Source organism: Tyto alba, unplaced genomic scaffold (assembly GCF_018691265.1).
Source record: "Tyto alba isolate M040663 unplaced genomic scaffold, T.alba_DEE_v4.0 Super-Scaffold_14, whole genome shotgun sequence".
Taxonomy (NCBI): domain Eukaryota; kingdom Metazoa; phylum Chordata; class Aves; order Strigiformes; family Tytonidae; genus Tyto; species Tyto alba.
Genome location: NW_024881276.1, coordinates 44,149,509 through 44,172,844, shown reverse-complemented (window position 1 = coordinate 44,172,844; position 23,336 = coordinate 44,149,509). Strand labels below are relative to the sequence as shown.

Here is a 23,336-nt window from a genome sequence, read left to right as displayed (position 1 = left end):
GGCGCTGCTGTCCTTTTTCATGGCTGAGAGAAAGCGAATAAGCAACGGTGTGTGTCTGGGGGGGGGTGAGCGTGAGTTGTGTACGTGTGTGCATAGAAAAGGGAGAGAGGGTAGCAAACATGGATTCAAGATTTTCCTCTCCCCAGTGGCTGTGCAAAGGAATGAAAGGTCTGCATCAAGGTAAGGAGCCCTAATCCAGCCAGAGTGGTACACTCCGCTCTGGGAAAGAGAAGTGGGGGTTGGGAAGTGGAGGGGCCAGGGTAAGAGACAGAGTGCAAGATGGGGAGGAAGCCAGGAGACAAAAGGGAGCAAGAAAGAGAGAGAGAGGCTCTCACCCCCTTCTCTCCCCTCCTCCCTCTTCGAGGTGGGCTGAGAAATTTCTAATCAGTACTCGCAGTTCCTTTCCTCCCAGCAATAATTCCTCTCTGTCCTTTGTTTGTCTTCAGTTTTTGGCTCTTGCATTTATCTGTTGTTTGTTTTTCTGCATTGTGACTTCTTACTGCAATTTCAAAAAAATCTTGTGTGAGGTACGATGGATTTGGTTCGGCTTCTCTTCCTCCTGCCCTGCTCTCCCACATGCCTAAAGCTAGTGTTTTAATAACAACAGCAAAAAGATGAAGAGCAGGTCATCCTTTATTCCTTCCTGTGAAGTGACATGGGTTAGGAAATGCATGGGACTTTGTTCTTGTTCTAGAAAAATAAGATACAATTTGTCAAGTATCCTTAAACCCCTGTGTAAAACCGGTTGTAAACTACCAAGAGGAGCTTGATTCTGGAATGAATCCTCCCCTTGTGTTTACCATTATTCGTACGAATAGAGTAATTCCTAATGCATTTAAAACTAGAGAGAAGGGTTGCACTGGAGACTGAACTCCAGTTGTACCTACAGAACAAGCAGAGCAAATTTTTTTCTTCCTTATGATTCAGGCAAAGCTTGGAAAGATTACAGTTAGACTGTCCACACTGAAATGTGATCTTCTCTCCCTGTTAAGTAATTTTTCACCAGTAATTTAGTATTCAGTACCTGTCTACTCTCCCTGCGTGGGAGAACCACTGCAATGCTATGGTATAGTACAAAGGTGGCTAGATTTACTACCTCTGCTTTCCCAGCCACAGTTTAGGAGGGTAGGCAGAGGGGGCATTCTGGAGCACGGTTGTACTTTGCTCTTTCCTGGCTTACTGAGTAGACTTCTTGGGAAGGCAGGGAAATGGATGGACTGTTTTATCTGACTTGGTTTAAAGTATTCATCTGACTTCCCTTGACGGGCTGCACACAGCATAAGTGTAGTGTAACTGGGAAGAAATATCACATTTTTCATATTTTTTGTTCATGTGAGGTGACCTTTTGTGTGACTGGCACCAGTGGAAATCCCAATGCCATCCCAAGGACAGGTGTTATAGCTTGGCGTTATAAGACTTGGAGAGACTCTTACCGTTTCTTTTCCTTCATTAAGATCAGCCCTGCAGAGAAGGATTTGGGAGTAGTAGTGGATGGAAAACTGACCGTGAGCCAGCAATGTGCACTCACAGCCCAGAAAGTCAACTGCATCCTGGGCTGCATCAAGAGCAGTGTGGCCAGCAGGTCGAGGGACGGGATTTCCTCCTCTACTCTGCTCTCATGAGACCCCACTGGGAGCACTGTGCCCAGCTCTGGGGCCCCCAACATAAGAAGGACACAGACCTGCTCAAGCGGGTCCAGAGGAGGCCACGAAGATGACCAGGGGGCTGGAGCACCTCCCCTGTGAGGCCAGGCTGAGAGAGTTGGGGCTGTTCAGCCTGGAGAAGAGAAGGCTCCAGGGAGACCTTACAGCGGCCTGCCAGTGCTTAAAGGGGGCTGCAGGGAAGGTGGGGAGGGACTCTTATCAGGGGGTGTAGTGATAGGGCAAGGGGCAATGGTTTTAAACTGAAAGAGCGTATATTCAGACTGTATATAAGGAAGAAACTCTTTCCTGTGAGGGTGGTGAGGCACTGGCACAGGGTGCCCAGAGCAGCTGTGGCTGCCCCCTCCCTGGAAGGGCTCAAGGCCAGACTGGACGGGGCTGGGAGCAACCTGGGCTGGGGGAAGGTGTCCCTGCCCGGGGCAGGGGGGGTGGGACTAGGTGATCTTTAAGGTCCTTCCCAACCCAAACCATTCTGTGATATGTTCTCAGGCTTCTGGTGGTGACCAGTTGCTGAGTGGTAGTTCTGGGAATGATTTATGGGATGCTGAACCAAGACTGTAAACCAGGAGCCATCTGACAGTTGTAACAGCTTTCAGACAGTAATAAGATGGGATGGGTTTGATCTGGTGGCCAAAGCTGAGATAATTCACCTGAAAACATCCAGGGTGACCTTTGTGAATGTGTGAAAAGGGGTAGGTCATAAGAGAGTGTAATGAGCACGGGAAAGCTGGTGAAGAGAGACCGATACCTAGAAAAGCCCATGAAATGTCCCGAGCTCTTGTTAAAGAGCTCTTATGCAGTCCTTGCTATTTCAGGGCTGTTACTTCCCTAGAGAAGTCAGGAACATGGAGCACTGGGGGACAGCATCACTGGGAATGAAGAGCAGCAAGGAACAGTCCAGTGTCTACTCCAGTCAGTTTGGAGAGTCTGGGCTGTGTCCTGTGTGGAGTGTTTTTGCACTGAGGTTCTGTGCTGGGTGGGCAAGGCCATGCTTTTCTCTGACTGCTTTGGTTTTGCCCCTTTCCAGACTAAGCTGTTAGGGAGCTGAAATTCTTGGGTTTGCTATGGAGCTGTAAAAAGTAGTATCATCCTTTCACTTCAGCTGCAGCTGACCTCTTTAGGCATTGGTTTCTTGCTGGCTAAAAAAATTGACAGTGGCCATGGAGCTAAGAGCACAAGTTTGATAGGAACCAGACCAAGACAGCCAATTCATTTCCTATAAGCCACTCAACACAGTCTGATGATGATGGCTTTTGCTGATAAATTGCATGCATGGATTGGATTTAGTCCAGCATGAGTAAGCAAGAATCAGTACAACACCATCTCAGTGATCCTACTAGCTCTCCATTCACCTGTTAACGTCTCTGTTTATCATTTCTGACTTTTCAGTCTGGAAGCCCAGATCTTGCGCTTCCTGATTCAGGCTTGATCCGCATTTGAAAGTGTGGATGGTGTGCCTGTGTTCAGCAGTGGGGAAAGAACACTTTTAATTGATGCAGAGTAGCCAAGGCACAAAAAAGAAAGATATATCATCCTTTTGACTAACAGTTTATTTTGTTTGGGGAAGTGATATAAACTACCCTAGGAGCACTGTCTGTTACCAGTGAACATATGCTTTTCAGCCAAAGCCCTGCCAAAGGTATAGTCTAGGAGTGGTTTTCATGAGATGCCTGGTTCAGGGCCCAAGGACTTCCATTAGCCTGTGTGCACAACTGCCATTCCTGTCAGTAAAGGTGCATAAAATGAGGGGATGTAATTTTTGTAGTTTCATAGCATCAACTGTACTGCCTCGGGCAAGTGGTAGCATGAGCCAAATAATTGCAAAGAAAGAGATGTGATGCATGCACAGATAGGGAGACCCATGCTGACCTAAAAATAATGTGTGCTGTCTTCTCTTGCGTTCAAATCTTGCATGCTAGAAGGATGCAGTCTGAGACCTATTGCAATGAGCTGTAGCATTTAGCCTTGCCATTACTTACAGGGATTAGTGCTTCAGATCAACTTTATTCTAACTAGGTGATCTTTAAGGTCCCTTCCAACCCAAACCAATCCATGGTTCTATTCATAAAGGCAAAGTTAAGGCTATGTAGTGAAGCTGAATCTTCTTAGGATTCATCTAGACTCAGGGAGGCAGTAGGCTTCCTCAGAGGGCAACTGAAAAGCAAGAGCCCAAGTTATCACCTCTCAGTTGCCTTCTCTCTTTCACTCATGGAAGGTGCTTATGAAGATCAGGCTCACAAGGCTCAAACGCGCCTTTACAATATCCCCTCTATAATCACTTCCTGGAATTTTCTTTAATCACCACTAAAATGTATTAGTTATAGTTTGTGTGTAATGCTGATTGCATAGTTTGAATGCATAATCTGAGGATAGTTTAGAAAGAGAATCAGAGAAAGGAGATAAATACACATTGCCAATGAGAAACAGACAAAACTCATACAATTATATTTCTGAAGTGTGATTATTTTTAAGCTCTTTCTTTGGGAGTATACATATATATACACATGCACAGACACACAAAACCATGGAGTCTTTTATATTCTGAGAGTAAGGGTATCCGTGGTTTTAAGATGCAATTGATTAATATTTGCAGACCTTTTTCTGGGGATTTAGGAGAGCAAGAAAGAAGGCAAGCAAAATTGTCATGTAGTCATGAGACTCCCACGAGCTAGATTTTTCATGTGAAAGCTCAAACATTGTGAAATTCACAATGAACAGGTTGTTTCTCTGGAGTGCAGGAATTACATTTCCATGATGATTTTGAAATAAGGGCTAATCTTGCTCTGTCTGCATTAGTCAAAACATAGCAGAGCACAATTCAGTTTCTTTTTAGTCCTACTTGTACAAAACTAGACAAAGAGCTATCATGGTGCTGTCACTAAGCTTGTCATCTTTTTCCACATCTCACTCTTTTTTGCTCTGCTGTACAAACAACCCAGAGTTCTGTCCTGTGATATATCTGAAGCTCTTCTTATCTCGTCTAGTCTCTTGAAGATTTTTGAGGTCAGCAGTTTCTTTTTGAAGTTGAGGAAGTCCTAAGCAGAGCTTTATAATTCACGTGCATGGACATAACTGATAGGTGTAAAGCCACCATCAGGCAGTCAAACGTCCTTTTGGCCTTTTTGATGGATGCTGTTGCAGCAGTGATGTACTATATGAATTGATTCCAATAATTTTTTTTTTTGGCAGAGGAAATAACAGGTGTATAATTTCCCAGTTCAACCTTATATAATTATATATAATTTGACTTAAATAGATCTAGAGTTTCCACTGCTCCAGTCTCTCCATCTGAGGCACTGTGTTGCTCTTAAATGCTGTTTCTGGAAAGCATCTGAACATAATACTTGAAAAGTTAACAAGGAGCTTGGGACAGGATATAGAAGATGCCAGATAATTTACTGCACATCTCTCAAGTGCTTTTGGGTAGAAAAAGAATTCCTGTGTTTTCCCCAAATCTGCTTTTCTTTCTTTTCTAGATACAGACATTCACATGGGGGTATGGTAGGGAAAGTTAGTCAGATGTGAATTTGCTAAAGCTCAGCTAATCATTTATTAAGGCAGTCCCTGGCTTGCCAAACTCATTAATCTCATTAACAGGGAAGGAGGGTTACGTTGCATGGTTAGTTGAAAGCACTGTGTTTACTAAGCAGTGTACTTCGTTCACAAGGGAAAGATTTAAATATTCCCTGTGTCACTGTTTTATCCCCAAAGCTGAAGTAACGTGATGAGTCACTTGATCAGCTCATGTCACATGCCAGCTTTGGCCACAGACTGCGTGGGGTCAGGCACAGAGTTGCCAGATACAGGTCTGACCCGGACCCATTCGTTTTTCAAGGTGTTTCTTGCATTCAGATGCAACCTGGGAAGCACGGGTCCCTGGAGAGGAGCGAATAGGACAATGTCACCACTTGGTTCACCTTGAGAAGCAAGCGGTGACATCCTCTTAGTGCCGCATGGCCCCCACGTTTCTGCCCCTCTAGTCCCTGGGAACAGGAGGCCTGGCAGAAACTCGCTGCCTACGCCTCGGGAAGGTGGAGGAGCTGCCTTATGCACCGGCCTCTCCTGTGGGAGCATCTTGCTGGGACCTCAGCTGTGTTTTGTGGTACTCTGGAGAGCACCCACACTTCAGCGTTTGGTCCAGGCACTTCTGGCAAAACTAATGACATCTCTGCAACTTCCACATGGCACAGGTACAATATGCATAATGTCATGCATTCATTATATGCATAATATAGCATTTTTTGTGCGAATGCCATGGCACCCTTGTGCACTGCGAGGCTTCATGTAGTGGTCCCCAGGGTCAAATCCTGCCTAGATCAGTAACTCTTTGTTAGTATCAGTGGCTATCTTGCCTCTCTGAAATATGCTTTCCCCTAGGTTCTGTCCATACTGTGTTTTTATCCCCTTATAAACTTCATTGTGATTTATAGTTTAGATATTGATAACTTGATGAAATAAATATTCAGTGTTGATCCAGCCTCTTCACTTTCTTTTGGTTCTGACTCCTGATCATGAGATCTCTGCTTGCTTTTGCTTTTCAGGTCTATAGCTGTCTCCAACTTGACCTTGTCCTTTCATGCTGGCTGTTGTCATACTGTTGATGCATTTCTTGCTCTCTGCTTTAAGCTTCAGTGTTTTAGTCTATGCCTTTTTTTTTTTTTCCCCATCCTAAAGATATCTCCTGTCATTTCACTTTCTTTTGCCAGCTTCCATCTCCTTTTCATCTCTAGTTTCTGGAGCGGGTGGTTTATTTTTGCTGACTCCATTTCATCTCATCTCTACATCATTTCTTAATCTCCTGCAACCTGGCTCCAGCCCTTTGAAATTATTTTGACCTAGGGTGAGATAGGTTCTTCAGCTTCTTCCAGCTACACGTAAACTTGCTACTTCCATGACTGTCATCCCGATTATCCTTCTGCTTCCTATACTTACCCTGATACTTAATCCTTACTCTGTTTTCTTCTTTCTTGGCATTTGTCCTTCTCTCCCACTGCTTCCTGACATCAGGAAGCTTTTCTTTGTCCTCAGTATTTCATCCCTCCCTAAGCTTTGCCTAAGTCCATCAGTCCTTCCTGATGTTGTACAACCATCCTCTTCTGCTTTATTCTCTTCAGTGTTTCCTTGTGTCTTGTCCTCTTTTTCACTGTGCACTGCTTAGGGCCTTGGGGTGTACAGTAACTGGGTGTAGGGAACTGCCATCATCAACATTACCCACACTGAAACTGGTTCCCTTTTCTGATACAGACCTCCCACTGTCAGGCCCTTATTCTCCTCAGCTGCAGAGAGTGCCTCTGGTTACACACTTCTTCTTTCTTAGATGTCCACCTCCTTGCTCCTGGGCAGTTTCACTGTCTCCACAGGCTGGCACATCCCTGCATGGGAAGGTGTCAGCGTGTGTTTCCACTGCTCTCTGTCACTGCTGCTTGCAGCACAAGAAGGAGGGAAGGAACGAAGGGCGTGCCTGGGAGGTTTTGGCCATTCCCTTGCAGGTAGATGGAGTACCTCACTCTCATGAGGGCTCCCTGCTGGCATCGCTCACTGACTCTTGGCTTCTCCCTAAGCTACACAAGGATGTGGCAGCAGTCCCATGCATCTTCTCTGAGGCCTTAATACATCAGCTCCAGGCTGCAGCTCTCCTGTCAACTGGTATATAAACATTACGTGTTGAGATCCATCTCCTCCCTGGGAATGTGAAAAACTTGAGTGTTTGGGCCATTTTTCTCTGCAGCTCCCACATGGAGCAATTTCTCTCAGTGCTGCATGCCAGCCCTGGCAGGAGCTGTGTGATTTGGATCCGCTCCTTCATGCATCTCTCGAGTTTGGCAGAGCAGGCAGCAGTAACTGGGCACCAGTGCACAAGGGGCTGGGCTGGGCACTGTGTGCTGCCTGACTTTCAAAGAGGAGGTGTGATGCCTCTGAAAGCGGGAGAGGGGGGGAGTGACTTATTCTACATTGGGATTGTTATGAACTCAGGATATGGTCCTTGGCTGACCTACTGTAGAAGTGGAGTATGGCCATCCCTGAAATATCTCTTCCTTATCTGTGAACCTGCCACAGAAGCCGTGAATTGTCATGCCACCGTGTTAGGGTCTCCACAGAGCATAAGGATACTACATTTGGGCCCTCAGCCCCATTGTGCTGTATTTTTCCTTGTGGCTGTAGGCTATGAAAAAAGCAAACTTACTTCTGCTGCCAACATCTGTGCTTATGTACATTGAGGAGTATTGCACCCTAGCACCTGAAACAGATGGACATTTTTCTTTTATGTAACTGGGGAGAATGATGCTATGATAAAATGCAGTAGCACTTCAAGCAATGCCAAGGTATATGACACTCATGTTTTTGTCTTTTAGCTGAGGTGGAAGGGTTACAGGTCACTGTGCCTGAGAAGAAGAAGGTGGCCATGTTATTCCAGCCTGCTCTGCTTCGCTGCCATTTCTCTACTTCTTCCACCCAACCAGCTGTGGTACAGTGGAGGTTTAAATCTTACTGCCAGGACCGGATGGGAGAAGCTTTGGGTATGGCGACTTCTGGTTTACAAACGATGAGCAAGAGGAACCTGGACTGGGATCCCTACCTGGACTGTGTGGACAGCAGGAGGACAGTCCGTGTTGTGGCCTCCAAACAAGGATCTGCCGTCACTATAGGGGACTTTTATAAGGAAAGAGATGTCAGCATTGTCCATGGTAACTTTTCTACCCCCGTGATGCTTGGTGGGGGTTGGAATGGACCCTTAGCAATTTGGGGTACTGGAGGTTGGCAGTAATTGTTTGGTTAACTCTTGTAGAAAAGGCTGCTGGAAGGGAGCTGGTGTATGTCAGACATTTAAGATTCAACCAACCAACCCACCCTAGACCTAAAGGTCATTTCCTTTGGCGCTTCCCTTCATCTGACTCCATGTATGTCTCCAACCCTGATAGAGTATTCTTTTCCCTTTGATGAGGTGGAAGGTCTTTATTCTTGGCTTCTGCATATTGTGCTGTACATGGATTTTCCTTAACAAAAGGGTGCCAGCAAGAAAGGTGTGAAGAGATCTCCATGGGGTGAAGACAAGTTGGATGGAGATGGGGGGTGGCAGGGTCCTTAAACATTTGGTCTGGAAGGCTGTGTGAGAAACCTTGTCCCTCAAAAGTACAAGGCTTCTGCTTGACTCAGGAGACCACCTAGCCAGAAGTGGAGGCTCCTTGGTGTGGACAGCATATGATCAGCCTCAACAAGGGGGAGTATTTTCCTTTGTCTCCATGTAACCTCTTCAGCGGACGACTGAAGTGCTGTAGAGGAGATGCTGTCTATGCCCTTCTTGCATGTCACAAATACTGTTGGGACCTCAGGCCTTAGGTGATAGGAAGGACAGAGAGTGGCATTAGTTACCCCTTCTGCTCTCGGCATTTGCAGAGTGAGCTGCCTCTGCGGCTTTACCAGTCTTCCCACTTACAGCCACAGAGTCCTGAGCCTGTTGGTTTTTCCTGAATGCTGTGATATTCTGCATAAGGTTAACCCCTCTTCTTAGTAAGGAAATGAAATGGGTTTGGGACACAGAGATGGACCCAGTGCTTTCAACACTTCACTATTCCTATAGGTGTTGAAAGGAAAGCCTGACTTTTCTTTTTTGCCTTTCAGATGCAGACCTACAGATTGGGAAGTTGATGTGGGGAGACAGTGGGCTCTATTATTGCCTTATTATCACACCGGATGATGTGGAGGGCAAGAATGAAGAATCAGTGGAGCTGCTTGTGCTTGGTAAGCCCTCCTGACAGACTGCTTTTTCATCAGATAGCTGGTGTATCTTTCCTTCTGCTTTCTCACTCTCTCTACATATCTGTGCACCATATTACTATGGGTGTAAGATCTATGTGAAACAGTCTCTGCAGTACCTTCACCATTGCCTTGCACCTTGTGCAGTCATTCACACCTAGGCAAAGTGGGTGGCAAACACTACCAAACCAGAATAGTAATGTTTACACCCACATTGCTCACACGTTACACAGGCATAAATGACTGCAGAAAGTGCAGGGCTGTAGAAAGTCAGAACCCTTGTTTTTAAGTCCTAAAACAATAAACTTGCAGCGAAGTGAACACTTGAGACAGAGTCTTTTAAAAATAGACACCCAGAAGACATCAAATCATATGCTTTTTGCAGTCTTTTGACATTGCTTTCGTCCCACTCTTCTGACCTGTGAGGACATCAAGAAGCACTGTGTTTATCTGCTTGAGTGTGCCAGTTTGGAAGATTTTTCTGTCTGCCTGATTATACTTGTCCAGTTAGAGGTGCAGTTTCACAGTCACCCTAATCAGGTCTAAGCTGGTGCTGCCACTGAAAGGACCTCTCCTCTCTGCGGTATGTATGCTTGGCTCTGTTTCTGTTAAGCTCCCTTGAGCAGTGTGGTGAGCAGGATCAATTTCTTTCCTATTTGGAGGGTTAGCTTTCAGTGATAGCTTCCACAATCCAGCTCACTGTAAAGGTCAAAAAAGCACCCATGCCAGCTAGGGGAGAAAAGCAGAGTGGAATGGGCCTTTCAGGGGACATCTGTTGACACTGCCTTGAGCCAGCTGTAGTACTTCACCACTAGACTGCCCCAGGAGAGTAAGATGAGTTTTTTCCCAACTTACCTTAAGACCTGCTGACACCAGTGTTTGTCTGGTCAGTATTGTTCTTGGGTGTACAGATTCTGTAGATCCTGTGAAGGAAATGTTGAAAAGCTTGGGACTATAGTGGTATGTAGAGGCATATGGTAGAACATGTCTGTCAGGTGTCCTTGCTCTCATGGTTAAGGTCAGAGCTTAATTGGCATTTAGATTTGGAGCTGTAGTTGTCATCACAAAGTAAACCAGATTGAAAGGGTGAGTGACTATAAGAGTGCCATTACCTCCCCTCACTCCTTCAGTTGTTAGTCAAGCAATGGGCGATGGGAGAATGGGTCACTCCAGAAAACTGTGTTATACTGCTCTCTAAATCCACACTGCGACTGTGTATATATGCTAGTTCATAACAGGCCCAAGACCGACCTGTGTTAGTTCAGGTGAGGTTATCTTTGCCAGGTGGCAGTTGCAGCAGCCACAAACAGCTCTCCAGAGGATCTGCTTGTGGCTACATGGTGATGGACTGCTGAATTTTGTCCCTTCTTCACCTTTCTGTCCAGGCTTTGGTGTCTTCCTCTTATGTGTGTCTACAAGTGTGCTCAGACACCAGTGATGAAACAGCGCCATGGTAACAGGAAGAATCTGGTTTTCAGTGTGTACAGACGACTATGTGGGGGGAAAACAAAGAAATCCCCTCCTCTGAAGCTGACTTGATGATGTCCCCAGCCCATTTGTTGTAGTTATGCTGGGAGGAAACACGTAGCTTAGGCTGTGTTACCTTGACCGGATCTGCTTTTCTGATCACTACAGCCCGTGGGTCTGACCTTGCACTTTGTGCGGCACTATGCTAAGTTTGGCAGCAGCATGAAAGCATACTTGTCGTGGGCATGCTTTGTTCTGCCTCATGCTGTTTGGCACAGCTGGTGTGTGTTTCTTTTCCTGGGTAGTGAGTTCAGAGGCAACATTCCAGCTTTCAGAGCAATTCCAGGTGACCTACCCATTCCCCGTCCTTTCCTCTCTTCCCCGTCCTTTCCTCTCTTCCCCGTCCTTTCCTCTCTTCCCCGTCCTTTCCTCTCTTCCCCGTCCTTTCCTCTCTTCCCCGTCCTTTCCTCTCTTCCCCTTGACTGGTATTTTTTCTTCCTTTTCCTTTCCTCTCTCCCCATTGATGGCTAAAGGAGGAAGCAGCCAGTGGTGAAAATACCATTTTTTAATATTCTAGTATCTTCTGGGACATTTTTTATTCCATCCCACTGCTTGGAGGGAGACAATGAGTACAGACGTAGATCGGAGCAATTCCACAGTCCTAGAGGACATGTGGTAAAAGGGGTTTGTTTGCTGTTTTGCTGTTTACTGCTCTTTGGGTGGAACCCAGATTCTCTGTTAGAGTGGCTGGAGCAGTGGAAGGATAGTGCTTGTGAGACACTAAGATTTCCAGAGCATGTTGCTATTTTCTGCCTGCTGATAGTGGTCTTTCAAATATAATTTACAGTGCTTATTTGAGGGCTGCTGCGTGATCTAAGCATAGATTAGAATTTTGAACAGAGCAAAGGTTCTACCCACTCAGATTATCAGTGGGGGAAGACAGAAAAATCAGAACGGAAAAAGAAATAGAAAAATATCCCTTCTAGTGGTTTCATATTAACACCAAGATGGAAGATGTGTTTAGGTTAGAGAAAGATACTGCTGGACAGGGTAGTTTAATATCACATAGAAAACTTGGAAGGTCTGAGATGCAAAAATGGTAGATACCTAATAGCATCAATAAATTAATGGAAATTTGCTTAGCTAAAAGTGGAGGATCTTGCTCTTATACAGTGAATTGCACCATTAAAAATTGGTCAAAAGCTACCTTATTACAACTTGGAGCAAAATCCAAAACCTGAGAAAATTATCATAGAATCATAGAACAGTTTGGGTTGGAAGGGACCTTAAAGACCATCTAGTCCCAACCCCCCTGCCAGGGGCAGGGACACCTTCCCCCAGCCCAGGTTGCTCCCAGCCCCGTCCAGCCTGGCCTTGAACCCTTCCAGGGAGGGGTAGCCGGAGCCTTTCTGGGCAGCCTGTGCCAGTATAACAGTATTCCTTTTTTCTTAGGAAAGCAATCATTGAGACTTCCAGTGAAGTCTAAGTAGCCAGTCAGCCTGGGTCATGATGGGATTGCGTGTTGAGTTTTGTCACCTGGATGTGTCATGTTGACACACAATGTGGCTGGACAAGTGCCAGTAGCATCAGAGAATCCCATATTCTGTGTTTGTTTCAGGCCTATTTCAGAAAAATATATAAGCACGCACTTATATCCATTTGTGCTCAGCAAAGCTGATGGGATTTAGAAGGCATACCTGGTATTAAGCATGTGATTTGCTGAAAAGACCATTCAGTGGGTTTTGCTTAGTCAGGGACTTTAACCCTCTCTAACGGAATCGGTGCAGGCAAGGGAGGAGGGATAGTAACCTGTGTGCCTCAGAAACACAGAAGGAGATTGGCTGGTAGGGAACCTCCCGGAGAGAATTTAAGTTTAAAAGTACTGTTACACTTTTATTAAATATTTATATTTTGGTGGTGTTTGGAATCTCCAAATGGGGTCTAGCATGCTGGAAATGGTATGAACTCTGCGGCTGTGGCAGAAGCTTATGAATTCCCCAACAGGAGACAAGTGATGCTCTCTGCGCTCATGTGTTCTGCTAGAAATGTAGACTCCTTTGCTGACATTATGGCTGGGCTAGTGAATCCTTTTGCAACTTTATGCATTTTTATTTTTTAGAACTAATGAGATTGAATCAAAAAGGCCGAATCCTAAATTTAAGAAAGTCTACATTTCTAAGTATCTAGCAGCTGAGTGTCCTACTTCTTGAAACACAGCCAGTGCTATTAATCAGATTGTTATTCGTCGCCCCTGTGCACCGCTTTTTATATCAAAATGTCAGTGGGCTTCAGTAAAGTCACTCATTGCAGCCTTTGTTGAAGGGAACTGCAAATGTACCAGTGCAGTGGATGCAGGGTGCCTGGAGTAACCTTTGAATCAGAAGCACACAGCAGTATCAGTGGATACCCCATCCTAGCTTCACAAGACCCAGCTCCCATCAGGAAGCAGTCTAGCTGAGTTGCATGGGATTGCATATAACCCAGTAAGCCTTTCCGAGAGCCAGAATTTACTGATCAGGTGCAGGGTCCTGTGAAAGCAGCTATACTGCTCCCTCCCCAAGCCGGAATGGCTGCAGGTATAGCTGGGCACAGCTGGCTGCCATGAAATGCGTAGGCCTGTGCAAGCTCGGCAATGTTTGCATTACAAGGTTTCACATAGCTTAGGCATGCTTCACGAAACGGCAGCTTCAATTTCCAAGGATGTGTCAAGTTCCTGGAAGAGGCAGGAAAGTGGTCCACTAATCCCAGTTGCTGGTTTGATACTTCGGTTAGTGATCCAGGTTCTTTGCTAGACGGCTATCGCCTGCTTTTTTTTTTTTTTTTTTTTCTATCTAATTCAGCACCTAATACTACATAAATTATATATTAGTGAAATATTATTTTATAATTAATCTTTTAGAAACTTCAGCTTCTACCATTGGTATGCTTTAAATAACAATTAGCATTTGAGGTTTTTCTTAGTTTCTGAGGTCAGCTAGCACTTGACATTAGTAAACCGACATCTTTGGTAGTTTGTATTACCAGCTGATATTGATACAGGCTAAGCACAAAATTTATTAAGTGTAACACCCACAGTTAGGAAAGAATGTAGATACCTATACACTTAGCATATCGTGCATTAATTAATGTACTAATAGAGACATGCGTTGGCTTTCAGAGAGGATAAATCTCTACTGGGGCGCGTGTGTATGGCTTGCAGTGCTAACAAGACAGTTCTTACTCAGCAAAGTGACTCAATAGCTGGTATAAATATAGCCAGGTTTGGAGTCCCTTGTGCGCCAGGAGAGACTGTATTATAAAAGTTGATGTGGTTTCAGAGACGGAGAAGTTCTTGGCAGAATTTTACCTTATAAGACGATGGGTTTAGGATTTTGCTCTGTTTCGCTGCAAAGCTGCCAGTGGCATCCGAGCCAGTACTTGGTCACATCAGTTGGCGGAGATGTCAGTGCTATTGGCCATGTGTTGGGGATGAGAGGGCCAGATCTCAGCCGGGGAGATGTCTGTGAGCAACTTCACGGCGAGGGCTCTCCAACCTTGAGCTGCGCCTTCGTGACCAAAGGTGGGTAGTGCCAGCAGGCGGAGGAAGTGATCGGCACGGGAGCCCTCCACTTAAAAATCCAGGGAAGGCGTTGATGCCAGGAAGGCCGCTGGTGTCCCCCCACCCCCAGAGTGCTTGTCCTGTTGTCGCTAAGCACTGCTGCCCTGGCCCGGACCGCTGTGCTGCCGCCTCTGTAATCTGGGTCCAATCCCCCTCATCCTAGCCCAGCCTACTCCTAGTTATTTATTTCACGCCATTTAGAAGTGCTACTTGTTGCCAAGGTTTTTTACCCCTCTTTTCCTCCTTATTTGCCAGCGGCAGCCACACGCTGCTCACAAAGGAGTCTGGTGTGATTCAAAGACCTCCGTTACTAAGGTAGCCATGGCAACAGCCTCCTTGGAGGTCTTTGTTGCCTGCTAAAACTTTGATCTCCAAGAAGGGCTGCTGCTGTTTCTCCCTCCTGTTGAAGAGAAGGATGGGAAGAAAGGATAAAGTTTACTCCGAGCAGAGGGAGCATGGAGGAACTCACTGGAGAGCCGTGCTCTCCCAATAAATCTCATGGCAGCTTCCTTGGAAAAGTACCTGATTTACAAGGGCCACACTTCATCTCCTGTGCTTTCCAGCCTCCCCTCAGGGCAGTGTCCCGTGCCAGGGGCCTCTTGCTGTGTCACGGCTTGGCAAATTTTTCCACCATTGAGGAAGAAGTGGTTCCCTCTGTAGCTGCTGCCTCCAGTTGTCCCAGTGCCGTGCGTGGGGCTGCAGAGACAGCCCTCAACAGGGAGACCAGTGCAACAGTTACTCCCATATCTACCCAATATTTATCACATTTATGCAATTGCCTGTATTTACCATGTTTCTGTATTTACCCAATTGCCATGTTCCTGACTGCACCTGCGCTTACTTTATTCATGTCATCATTTCTTTTCAGCTGTACCACTTACCCTAATTATTTTTGTGTCTCTTCTTTGCAGACTCTCTGCTAATTGTCTGCTTGACTCCAGGTTCTCCCAGATCTGCTGCTATTTGCGCTCTCGCTCTGTCACCCACCTGCCTCCTGTGTATTAACTCCTGTCCTCGCTCACCTCTTCTGTATCTCTGCACCTTCTGGAGCCGCCCTGCACCCCCTCAGCTTTTCCTCTCCCATTCTTCCTCCTGTGCTCTGCCAGTGCAGGCTGGGGGGCTCGTGGGCTCCCTCGCACTTTGAGGCTGGCCGGGGCCCGGGACGTGTGGGGTGCCCAGTGAGAGGCTGCTGCGGGTGGGTAAAGCCCCACAGCAGCACGGTGGGAATAGAGACGGGAGCGTGTCCCAGATCGGTGCTGGAATGAGGACAAGCTCCTAGCTCCAACAGAGCTACCCAGGACAACCCTGGTGAATGCGGCCATCGTCTCTTCCCTCTTTCCCCCGGGGGTGTCTGCTGGGGCTCGGTGGTGAGAGCTTGCACAGAGGGCACGTAGCCCTTGCAGGTGGGGACACAGAGCTGCCGTGCCCAGCCACGTCTCAGAGTATCTGCCGTCCTCTTCCTCAGGCGGGCAGAGCCACCGTGCAGAGGTGGTGTGCCCAGATGGTCTCTTGGCAGGATGTTTTCCTAAATTGTTTTTTCCCCACCAATTGCCATCTAGCCCCAGCCCTCCATCGTAACGTTTCCTTAAAAAAAACCACGAGAGAAGTGAGGTGAACTCAACGCCTGTGGAAGGAGCAGCCTGGGCATGGCGAGCCGGGAGGGCACTGGCGGTGGGCGCAGTAGCCACCTCCCGGCTGGCGTTCCAGCCATGGGTTCAAAAGGAGCTCCGACCCGCCGAGACCCTGCCCTCCCTGCCACAGCTTCGGGCGCCGCGGTGCCATCCCGGGCTCCCCTCCGCCGGCTTTGGGGCACGCCCGGGGCCAGGCTCGCACAGGGCAGGCAGGCGAGAGTCAGCGGGGACCCTGGCCCCCCCCCCGAGCCACCCTGTCCCCGCGGCCCCCGGCCGGAGGGCTGGCGGGGTGGGTGCTTTTGCTCCACTTGTTGCGGCGGCAGGAGTGTCGCCTTCAGCGAGGGGCAGTGGCGGGGAGCCTCCCGTTGCCGTGGCAACTGCAGGGCAGCCATGGCAGCGGGCAGCCCCCCCCCCCCTCCTGTTGGCTTCTCCTGCTAACGGGGGCAAGCGCATGGTTGTGGGGAAGCTTTATGGGTGGATTAATTCAGCCCAGGACGGGGCGGGGGGCCCAGGGTGCGTTGAAAGCCGCTGGGGGCACGGCAGTCCGGAGTCAGGCTTTGTGCTTGCTGGCTGTCAGCTGGGCTAGTCAAGGCAACAGGGTTCAGGCTGAGCCGTGGTGGGGTTTGCTGCTGCCTCGGGCCCTCCTGGGCTTTGTGCATTCCCCGATGGTGGCTCTGGGGCCCCCGGGGCTGCGCGGGCACTGGCAGGGCAGGGGGAGCAAATTCCCTATGCAGATACTCAGCAGAGCAGAGGAGTGAGGCTGCACAAGCAGGGAAATACTTCACTTCTCGTAGGTACCACAGAGGAACCACTTTTGTCGTCTTTGTAACAAGTTGCCAAGTCCTCAAGCATTGTTATTTTTGAGGGATGCTTCTTCCCCCTTGAACTTGTCGTTCCTCCTGGAAATCAGGAGGCACCGTAAGACCCAGCACTAGCAGGGATCTAGGCTCTTCGGGTAGGTTCAAAACAAAGCAGGCGCCTATTTGGACTCATGAGATGGAGCTGTCGTTTTTGATAGGTGTCACTCCCTTACTTCTGCTACCACAAATCCCAACCCTCAATTAGCTACATATCTCCAGATATGTGTCCATTGGCGCCTGCTCTCGGACTAGGGCTGCACGTGAGCTTGTGCAGAGATAATAACACATGGGAGGCAAGCTGCATGCCTGTGTCTGCCCCTATGTTCTGCGTGCCTGTGGTTCATGTGTATGTTGTTCACATACACACACAGAGGCCTGTGCAAGAATTGCATATTTTTTTGTGCATGCTGGGAAAATAAGGAATATATTTAATATGCACATGGAACATAAATCTAGCATACTGTGATGCAAGGTATACATTTGTTGCATGTGTTTGGAGCCCACTTGTGGCACCCAAGACTTAAGCCACACATATGTTGTATATGTGCCTATATCTTGTGGGCAGAAAGCATGTATGAGCACTTTCCCATAACAAGCTAGCTGTGAGAAGTTTGGACACTTGATCCTTCCAGAAAATGTACTGCAAAGAATGTCATGAAACTCTTTGTATATGTAGATGAAAATGTTGCAGTAGACTGATGGCAAGAGTCCTCCTTCAAAACAGTAAATTATCTGAAGGATCAGCATTGTATCTTTTGCTAAGGCTTCAGGAGCACCTCATCATGATGGAGTTACTGTGAGTACTAGACAGCTTTGATGAGTTGCAACTGGTTGCAAAGCACTGCCTGCATTCAGACTATGTTTATTATGGCTCCAGCAGGCATCCGTGTGGATTTTTGATCTCTACAGAACCTCTGCTTGAAGCACTGAGAAAAAACGGACAGTGGGAGTTTGATTATAACACGCTTCAAGGACAGACTAGAGCTCAAGGAACTTGGAATCCAGTTCATCATTGTGTCTGAGTGCTGCTTAGTGCAGGACCTGAAGGGCATGTGGGGAGGTTAAAGGTAGCTTTCTACCACTTTTGCACTGGCTTACCCTTAGCTGCTTCTGTTATGTTACACCCACAATGTATGTCTCTCTTCAGAGTGCAGCTCTCCTACTTTGTGCCTGTCTTTAAAAAACCTAGCATGATCCTGGTGCTATATAAAACAGTACACAGCACAGCTGCACATAGGGCAGTTCTGCTGATGCACAGGTGTGTGTAAATTATAGCTGAACACCGTGCAGGATGTTTGCGGCATATTAGAAATATCCCAGATGTTCAGTGCCAAAAAAAATAGGAACCAAGCTGCCTTTGGGCTTGGATTTTGTTTGTAATTCAGTTATAAATTAGAAGTTGACTTGCCCTTTTTTTTTTTTTTTTTTTTTTTTTTTTTACTTTGCTTTGCTTGAGAGTTGACCTTACATCACACAATCTCACCGAGTTGCTCATGCATCCTGAAATAAGTAGCACATACGGTCATGCCTCAAGACTCCTTTCCTGGGGCTGTCTTTGCAGTTTCAGAGCCCCACATGGAGGGCACCACCCACGGGTGTTGGTTGCATGTGGCTGACTTGTCAGGAGCCTTGGGTTAAAGATGTTTCACATCCATCTAAACTATATCAGTACCTTTTAAAAGTAAACTAAATCCTTCTGTTTGAGGGCTGTTGTGCATTTCCAGGAGCTTTTTGCATGTGTAGAATAATTCCAGAAAGATGTTTCCGTGTAACCACGCTAAGGGGACCTCCCTCTTCTTGTCATTTTGTGCCTAGATTGGAGAAGCTCTGTTCCAGATTCTTTCCCCCCAGCTCTCCTGATAAAGATAAAATGCAAGGACACAGAAATGGCAGAAGTGCAGAGGCAGACACCAGGCATCGAGCAGGATGACATCTATGATTGATAGGAATTCACTTAACAGAGTGCAAGTGGGCTGATGAGGAAGGGGACTGGAGCCTAAAGCAGGGGCTGGGGAGTGTGTTTTTCTTGCAGTAACCTCTCTCCTTGTTCTCCTCCTTCTGTCTTTTCTAGGCAGGACAGGGCTGCTTGCTGATCTCTTGCCCAGTTTTGCTGTGGAGATTATGCCAGGTATTCAGTCATTTCACCCTTCAATCACCCAGTCCTCTGTCATATTGTCTGTTTATCCTTCTGCAGCATCTTTGTGGTGTACGTTTCACTCGCGCGTGTGTTTTATCTGGGGACAAAAAGAGAAAAACCTATCGCTTACTGGAAAGGTGTGTTGGGTTGAGATCTGAGAGAGCTGATGCTGGGACTTGGGGGAGGAACGGCCACGCTGGGAGCCAACATGCAGAGATGGTTGGTGTCCTGCCAGGGTCAGCGTGAGAGCAGAAATGCCAGCGCTGTTCAGGGGAGGTTTTATATCAAGCTCCCCGCTCTCCCCCTGCTAGCACAAAAGTAACGCTGCCCCGGCCTGCAAGACCTCTGCAGCCTCGTGTGCCCATATGGCTTTGTACCTCAGCTGCTCTCGTGCAGCAGTAAGTTCCGCTCCCCAGACCCTATCCTGTGGGTACCGTCACAGCCATCACCACAGATGGTAGTGCAGGAGGTGCTAGAAATAGAGCACTGGTTAGCAACCCATCAGTGGCGCAGCCCCCCTTGTGCTGCGTGGCCAGGGCACTGTCTAGGTAACACCAGGTGGTTGGACCAGATGTGAAAGGTCTGTGCCCACGATAAATCCCTTGCTAGCCAAACTAATGAGAGCCACAAGTTCTGGCGCTCCTCGCAGAGGAAACGGAGACTGTGCAACAGATTGTCCTTGAGAGGGAAAAGCTGTGAGAACATTTAGCCCTTGAGTCATCTGATCATCCCCTGACGGTGCCCAGGGAGTGTTTCTTTCACACATTTGTGCAAAAATGCAACTCCACATAAACGTGTGAAGCTATTTTCAAGCCTGTGCCAGAGATGAAAATGGAGAGAAGGCAGACACTCCCCCACCTCCAGTGTAACCCAAAGCTCCCTGGAAGTTCAGCATGGCAGGAGAGGGATTGGTCTTTTCAGAGGTTGATTCTCTGTCGCCTAACACTTTTTTCCCCCCCACTATTTACAATTTTATTGAATGGGTATAAATTTTTTGTGTGTCAGCCAGGTCACTTTCTGGTACCCTCACTGCATGGGCATAAATAAGAAGAAAGTGTAAAAGGTAGCAGCAAACCACATTTCATCTGTCAGCATTGCCTGTTACCTGCATAAACAAAAGCAGATGCTCCTGTAAGACCAAAACAGTAGTTTCCAGGTAGCAAGGACACACAGCATTTCAGCTTGGTATTCATTTGAACCTCAGGGTTGCATAGCTGTATGCAGAACTGGTTGAATCCCAGTTTTGTGCATAAAGGAGGAGCCAGCAGGCTCTTTTGCTGTTTTCTTAACCTCATCAGAGAAGCAAATGGACTAACTTCTTGTGAAGTAAAATCCTACCTGATTCATAGGTCCCTGTAACTGGGTCACTGACTTCAAACATCCACTGCTTTAGCTGAGCGAGTATCTTGCAATGTGCAATGGACATACTAATCTGAGCTCCTGTTATACTTCTAGCACATTTTCAGAGAGACCACAAAGACACTTAGAATGGACTTGCTGTTTGTTTTTTTCCTCTACCAGGCTTTTACCCTTTATGGAGTGGTTGTGAACTGTTGACATGTGAGCTTCATTGCATAGCTGTGGCTGGCCACTTCTGTGATGTGATACTATTTTGCCACCTTCTCTGTATCAGTGATGGTCCTGGAGAAAAAGATAAGAACATGACAAAAGAAAAACCCCCTGAGGTGTTGCCCTGCTTGGATTGCCGTAGATCAGGAAGTACAGGACTGGAAAGGACAGTCTTGCTTGCTATCCCGAGAGAAGTCTGGGTTTGGCCTTCCTCTCCCCCACTGGATCACGTTCTTTGATGTGCTTTTTAGTAAACTAATGAAGCAAGCTTCAGCTCTCCTGCTGCAAGGCAGGCTATTGAGTCCCTTCATCCTCTCAGATCCCTGCTTTGCATCAGCTCCAACCTGAATTCAGCTTTTCTTGTACAAAGATGACCAGAGCTGTATAACATCAGTAACTTCAGATGAAGTTACATGGAGGCCTTGTATGATGGCATTAATATTTCCTTAACGCTTCTTGAAATTGCTCCTCTATTGGGCATAAGATTACATTTGCCATTTTTGTGTCTATACTGCTTAAGTGGTCACAGATGTCCTATGATGGAGCAGTATACTGGATCTTTTTCAGTTGTTTTCAGCTAATGAAGTCCTGTTCAAAACAGAAACTGTTCTTAATCTGAACATGTGACCTTGAAAGTATTGCTGCATACCTTGAAATTTAGTATATTACTGTATTTCATGTTTCTTATTGTAGGCCCAAAGACAACTGGAGCTTTCTGTAACATATCCCAGTCTTCATCTTTAGTGACAATGCTTCCCTGCCTTTTACCGTGAGGATACATTAACACATTCTTATTTTCTGTGTCGAGGTCATTAATGAAAATATTAAATAAGATAGCTCCTAGAACTGACACTTGTGGAACTGTACCAGTAATCTCTCAGCTCTTACTTTTCCATTCATGAATGCTTCCCTCCAGCCATTTCCTTCTCAGCATATACTAACTTCATCAAATAAAATTACTCCACAAGGACCAAAATGATCTGAAAATTGAAATGAAATTCATCTGTTTCAGCCAAAAAAGAAATAAAATGTTCAAAAGATACAAAACATTTCACTTGACACTTCTGAAATGAAGTATTTTGATTTGTAAATGCCAGATCTTTCACTGCCATTTTTTAAGGGAAATTTTATGTTCTAGATGAAAAATGGCATGTAAAAGACTTAAGGAAAACTGCAACAAAGCAAAGAATTTTACTTTTGTTCAAACAGAATGCTGTGGATGAATCAAAAATGACACTTCTTATTTTTGCATTTTATTAAAAACTAGAAAAAGCTTCTGTTTTGATTGTTCCAAGTGGAATGTTTTTCCTTGACTTTTCAGCTTAGCGACATGGGTGAGATGTGCACTGTTTTTACAGTGTGCTCCTGTACTCGCATTGCAATCCTTGTATAAATACTTCTTGATCTTCAGTAATAATGTACTGAGAGACCCCTTAGTGGACGCTGGACTTACGTTTGGAAACAGTGGCCTGCTGCTTTTTTCTTTGCTTTCTTCCTGTGTTTCACAGGTGGTTGAGTAACCACCTGGGTACACTTGGAGTCTCCCCACCAGGGTCTGACTTCTAGATAGGGTTCTTGCATCGATCTGATGTATAACCAACTTCAGGCCTCCTATACGTTCAGAGTCTTGACATTTCATAGCATCACAGAATCACAGAATGGTTTGGGTTGGAAGGGACCTTAAAGACCATCTAGTTCCAACCCCCCTGCCACGGGCAGGGACACCTTCCCCCAGCCCAGGTTGCTCCCAGCCCCGTCCAGTCTGGCCTTGAACCCTTCCAGGGAGGGGGCAGCCACAGCTGCTCTGGGCACCCTGTGCCAGTGCCTCACCACCCTCACAGGGAAGAATTTCTTCCTAATATCTAATCTAAATCAACCCTTTTCCAGTTTAAAACTGTTACTCTTTGCCCTATCACTACACTCCCTGACAAAGAGTCCCTCCCCACCTTCCCTGCAGCCCCCTTTAAGCACTGGCAGGCCGCTGTAAGGTCTCCCTGGAGCCTTCTCTTCTCCAGGCTGAACAACCCCAGCTCTCTCAGCCTGGCCTCACAGGGGAGGTGCTCCAGCCCCCTGGTCATCTTCGTGGCCTCCTCTGGACCTGCTCGAGCAGGTCCATGTCCTTCTTATGTTGGGGGCCCCAGAACTGGACACAGTGCTCCCAGTGGGGTCTCATGAGAGCAGAGTAGAGGAGGAAATCCCCTCCCTCGACCTGCTGGCCACACTGCTCGATGCAGCCCAGGATGTGGCTGACTTCCTGGGCTGTGAGTGCACATTGCTGGCTCACAGTCAGTTTTCCTTCCACTAACACCTCCAGGTCCTTCTCCCCAGGGCTGCTCTCAAGCCACTCATTGCCCAGCCTGTGGTTGTCCTTGGGATTGCTCCAACCCACGTGCAAGTCCAGATGCGTTCACTGACCATTCCCTTAATCCAGGAAATTCCCGTGTGGCAGTAGGTGCAGCCGTGTGTGTGCGATTCCCTGCAAAGCACAGGGTGGCCAGATGCAGAGCCGGGACCTGGGCATGGGCAGGGCACCTGCTCCCACCACGGCTGCTGCTGCTGCTGCTGCAGATTTCCCAGCAGCGAAGCTGAGAAACCTCTTCTCGCTCCCCGTCCCATTCAACTCCTATCCTGAGATTTGTGGACCAGCTCTTCTGTGCT

At 47.1% G+C, this 23,336-nt stretch overlaps 1 protein-coding gene across 3 annotated transcripts in view; it reads left to right on the top strand.

Annotated features, from left to right (window-relative positions):
* Positions 1-23,336, top strand: part of ILDR2 (immunoglobulin like domain containing receptor 2) — a 35,806-nt gene continuing 12,470 nt past the window's right edge. The window contains exons 1-4 of one of the 3 annotated variants that reach the window (XM_032988249.2): positions 2-180; positions 8,015-8,347; positions 9,282-9,401; positions 19,044-19,100. In XM_032988249.2, the coding sequence (XP_032844140.1) occupies positions 120-180; positions 8,015-8,347; positions 9,282-9,401; positions 19,044-19,100 (571 nt within the window). In that variant the 5' untranslated portion in view covers positions 2-119. Of the gene's footprint in view, positions 181-8,014; positions 8,348-9,281; positions 9,402-19,043; positions 19,101-23,336 lie in introns of all 3 variants that reach the window. The other 2 variants (XM_032988251.2, XM_032988250.2) reach the window with 2 other exon arrangements.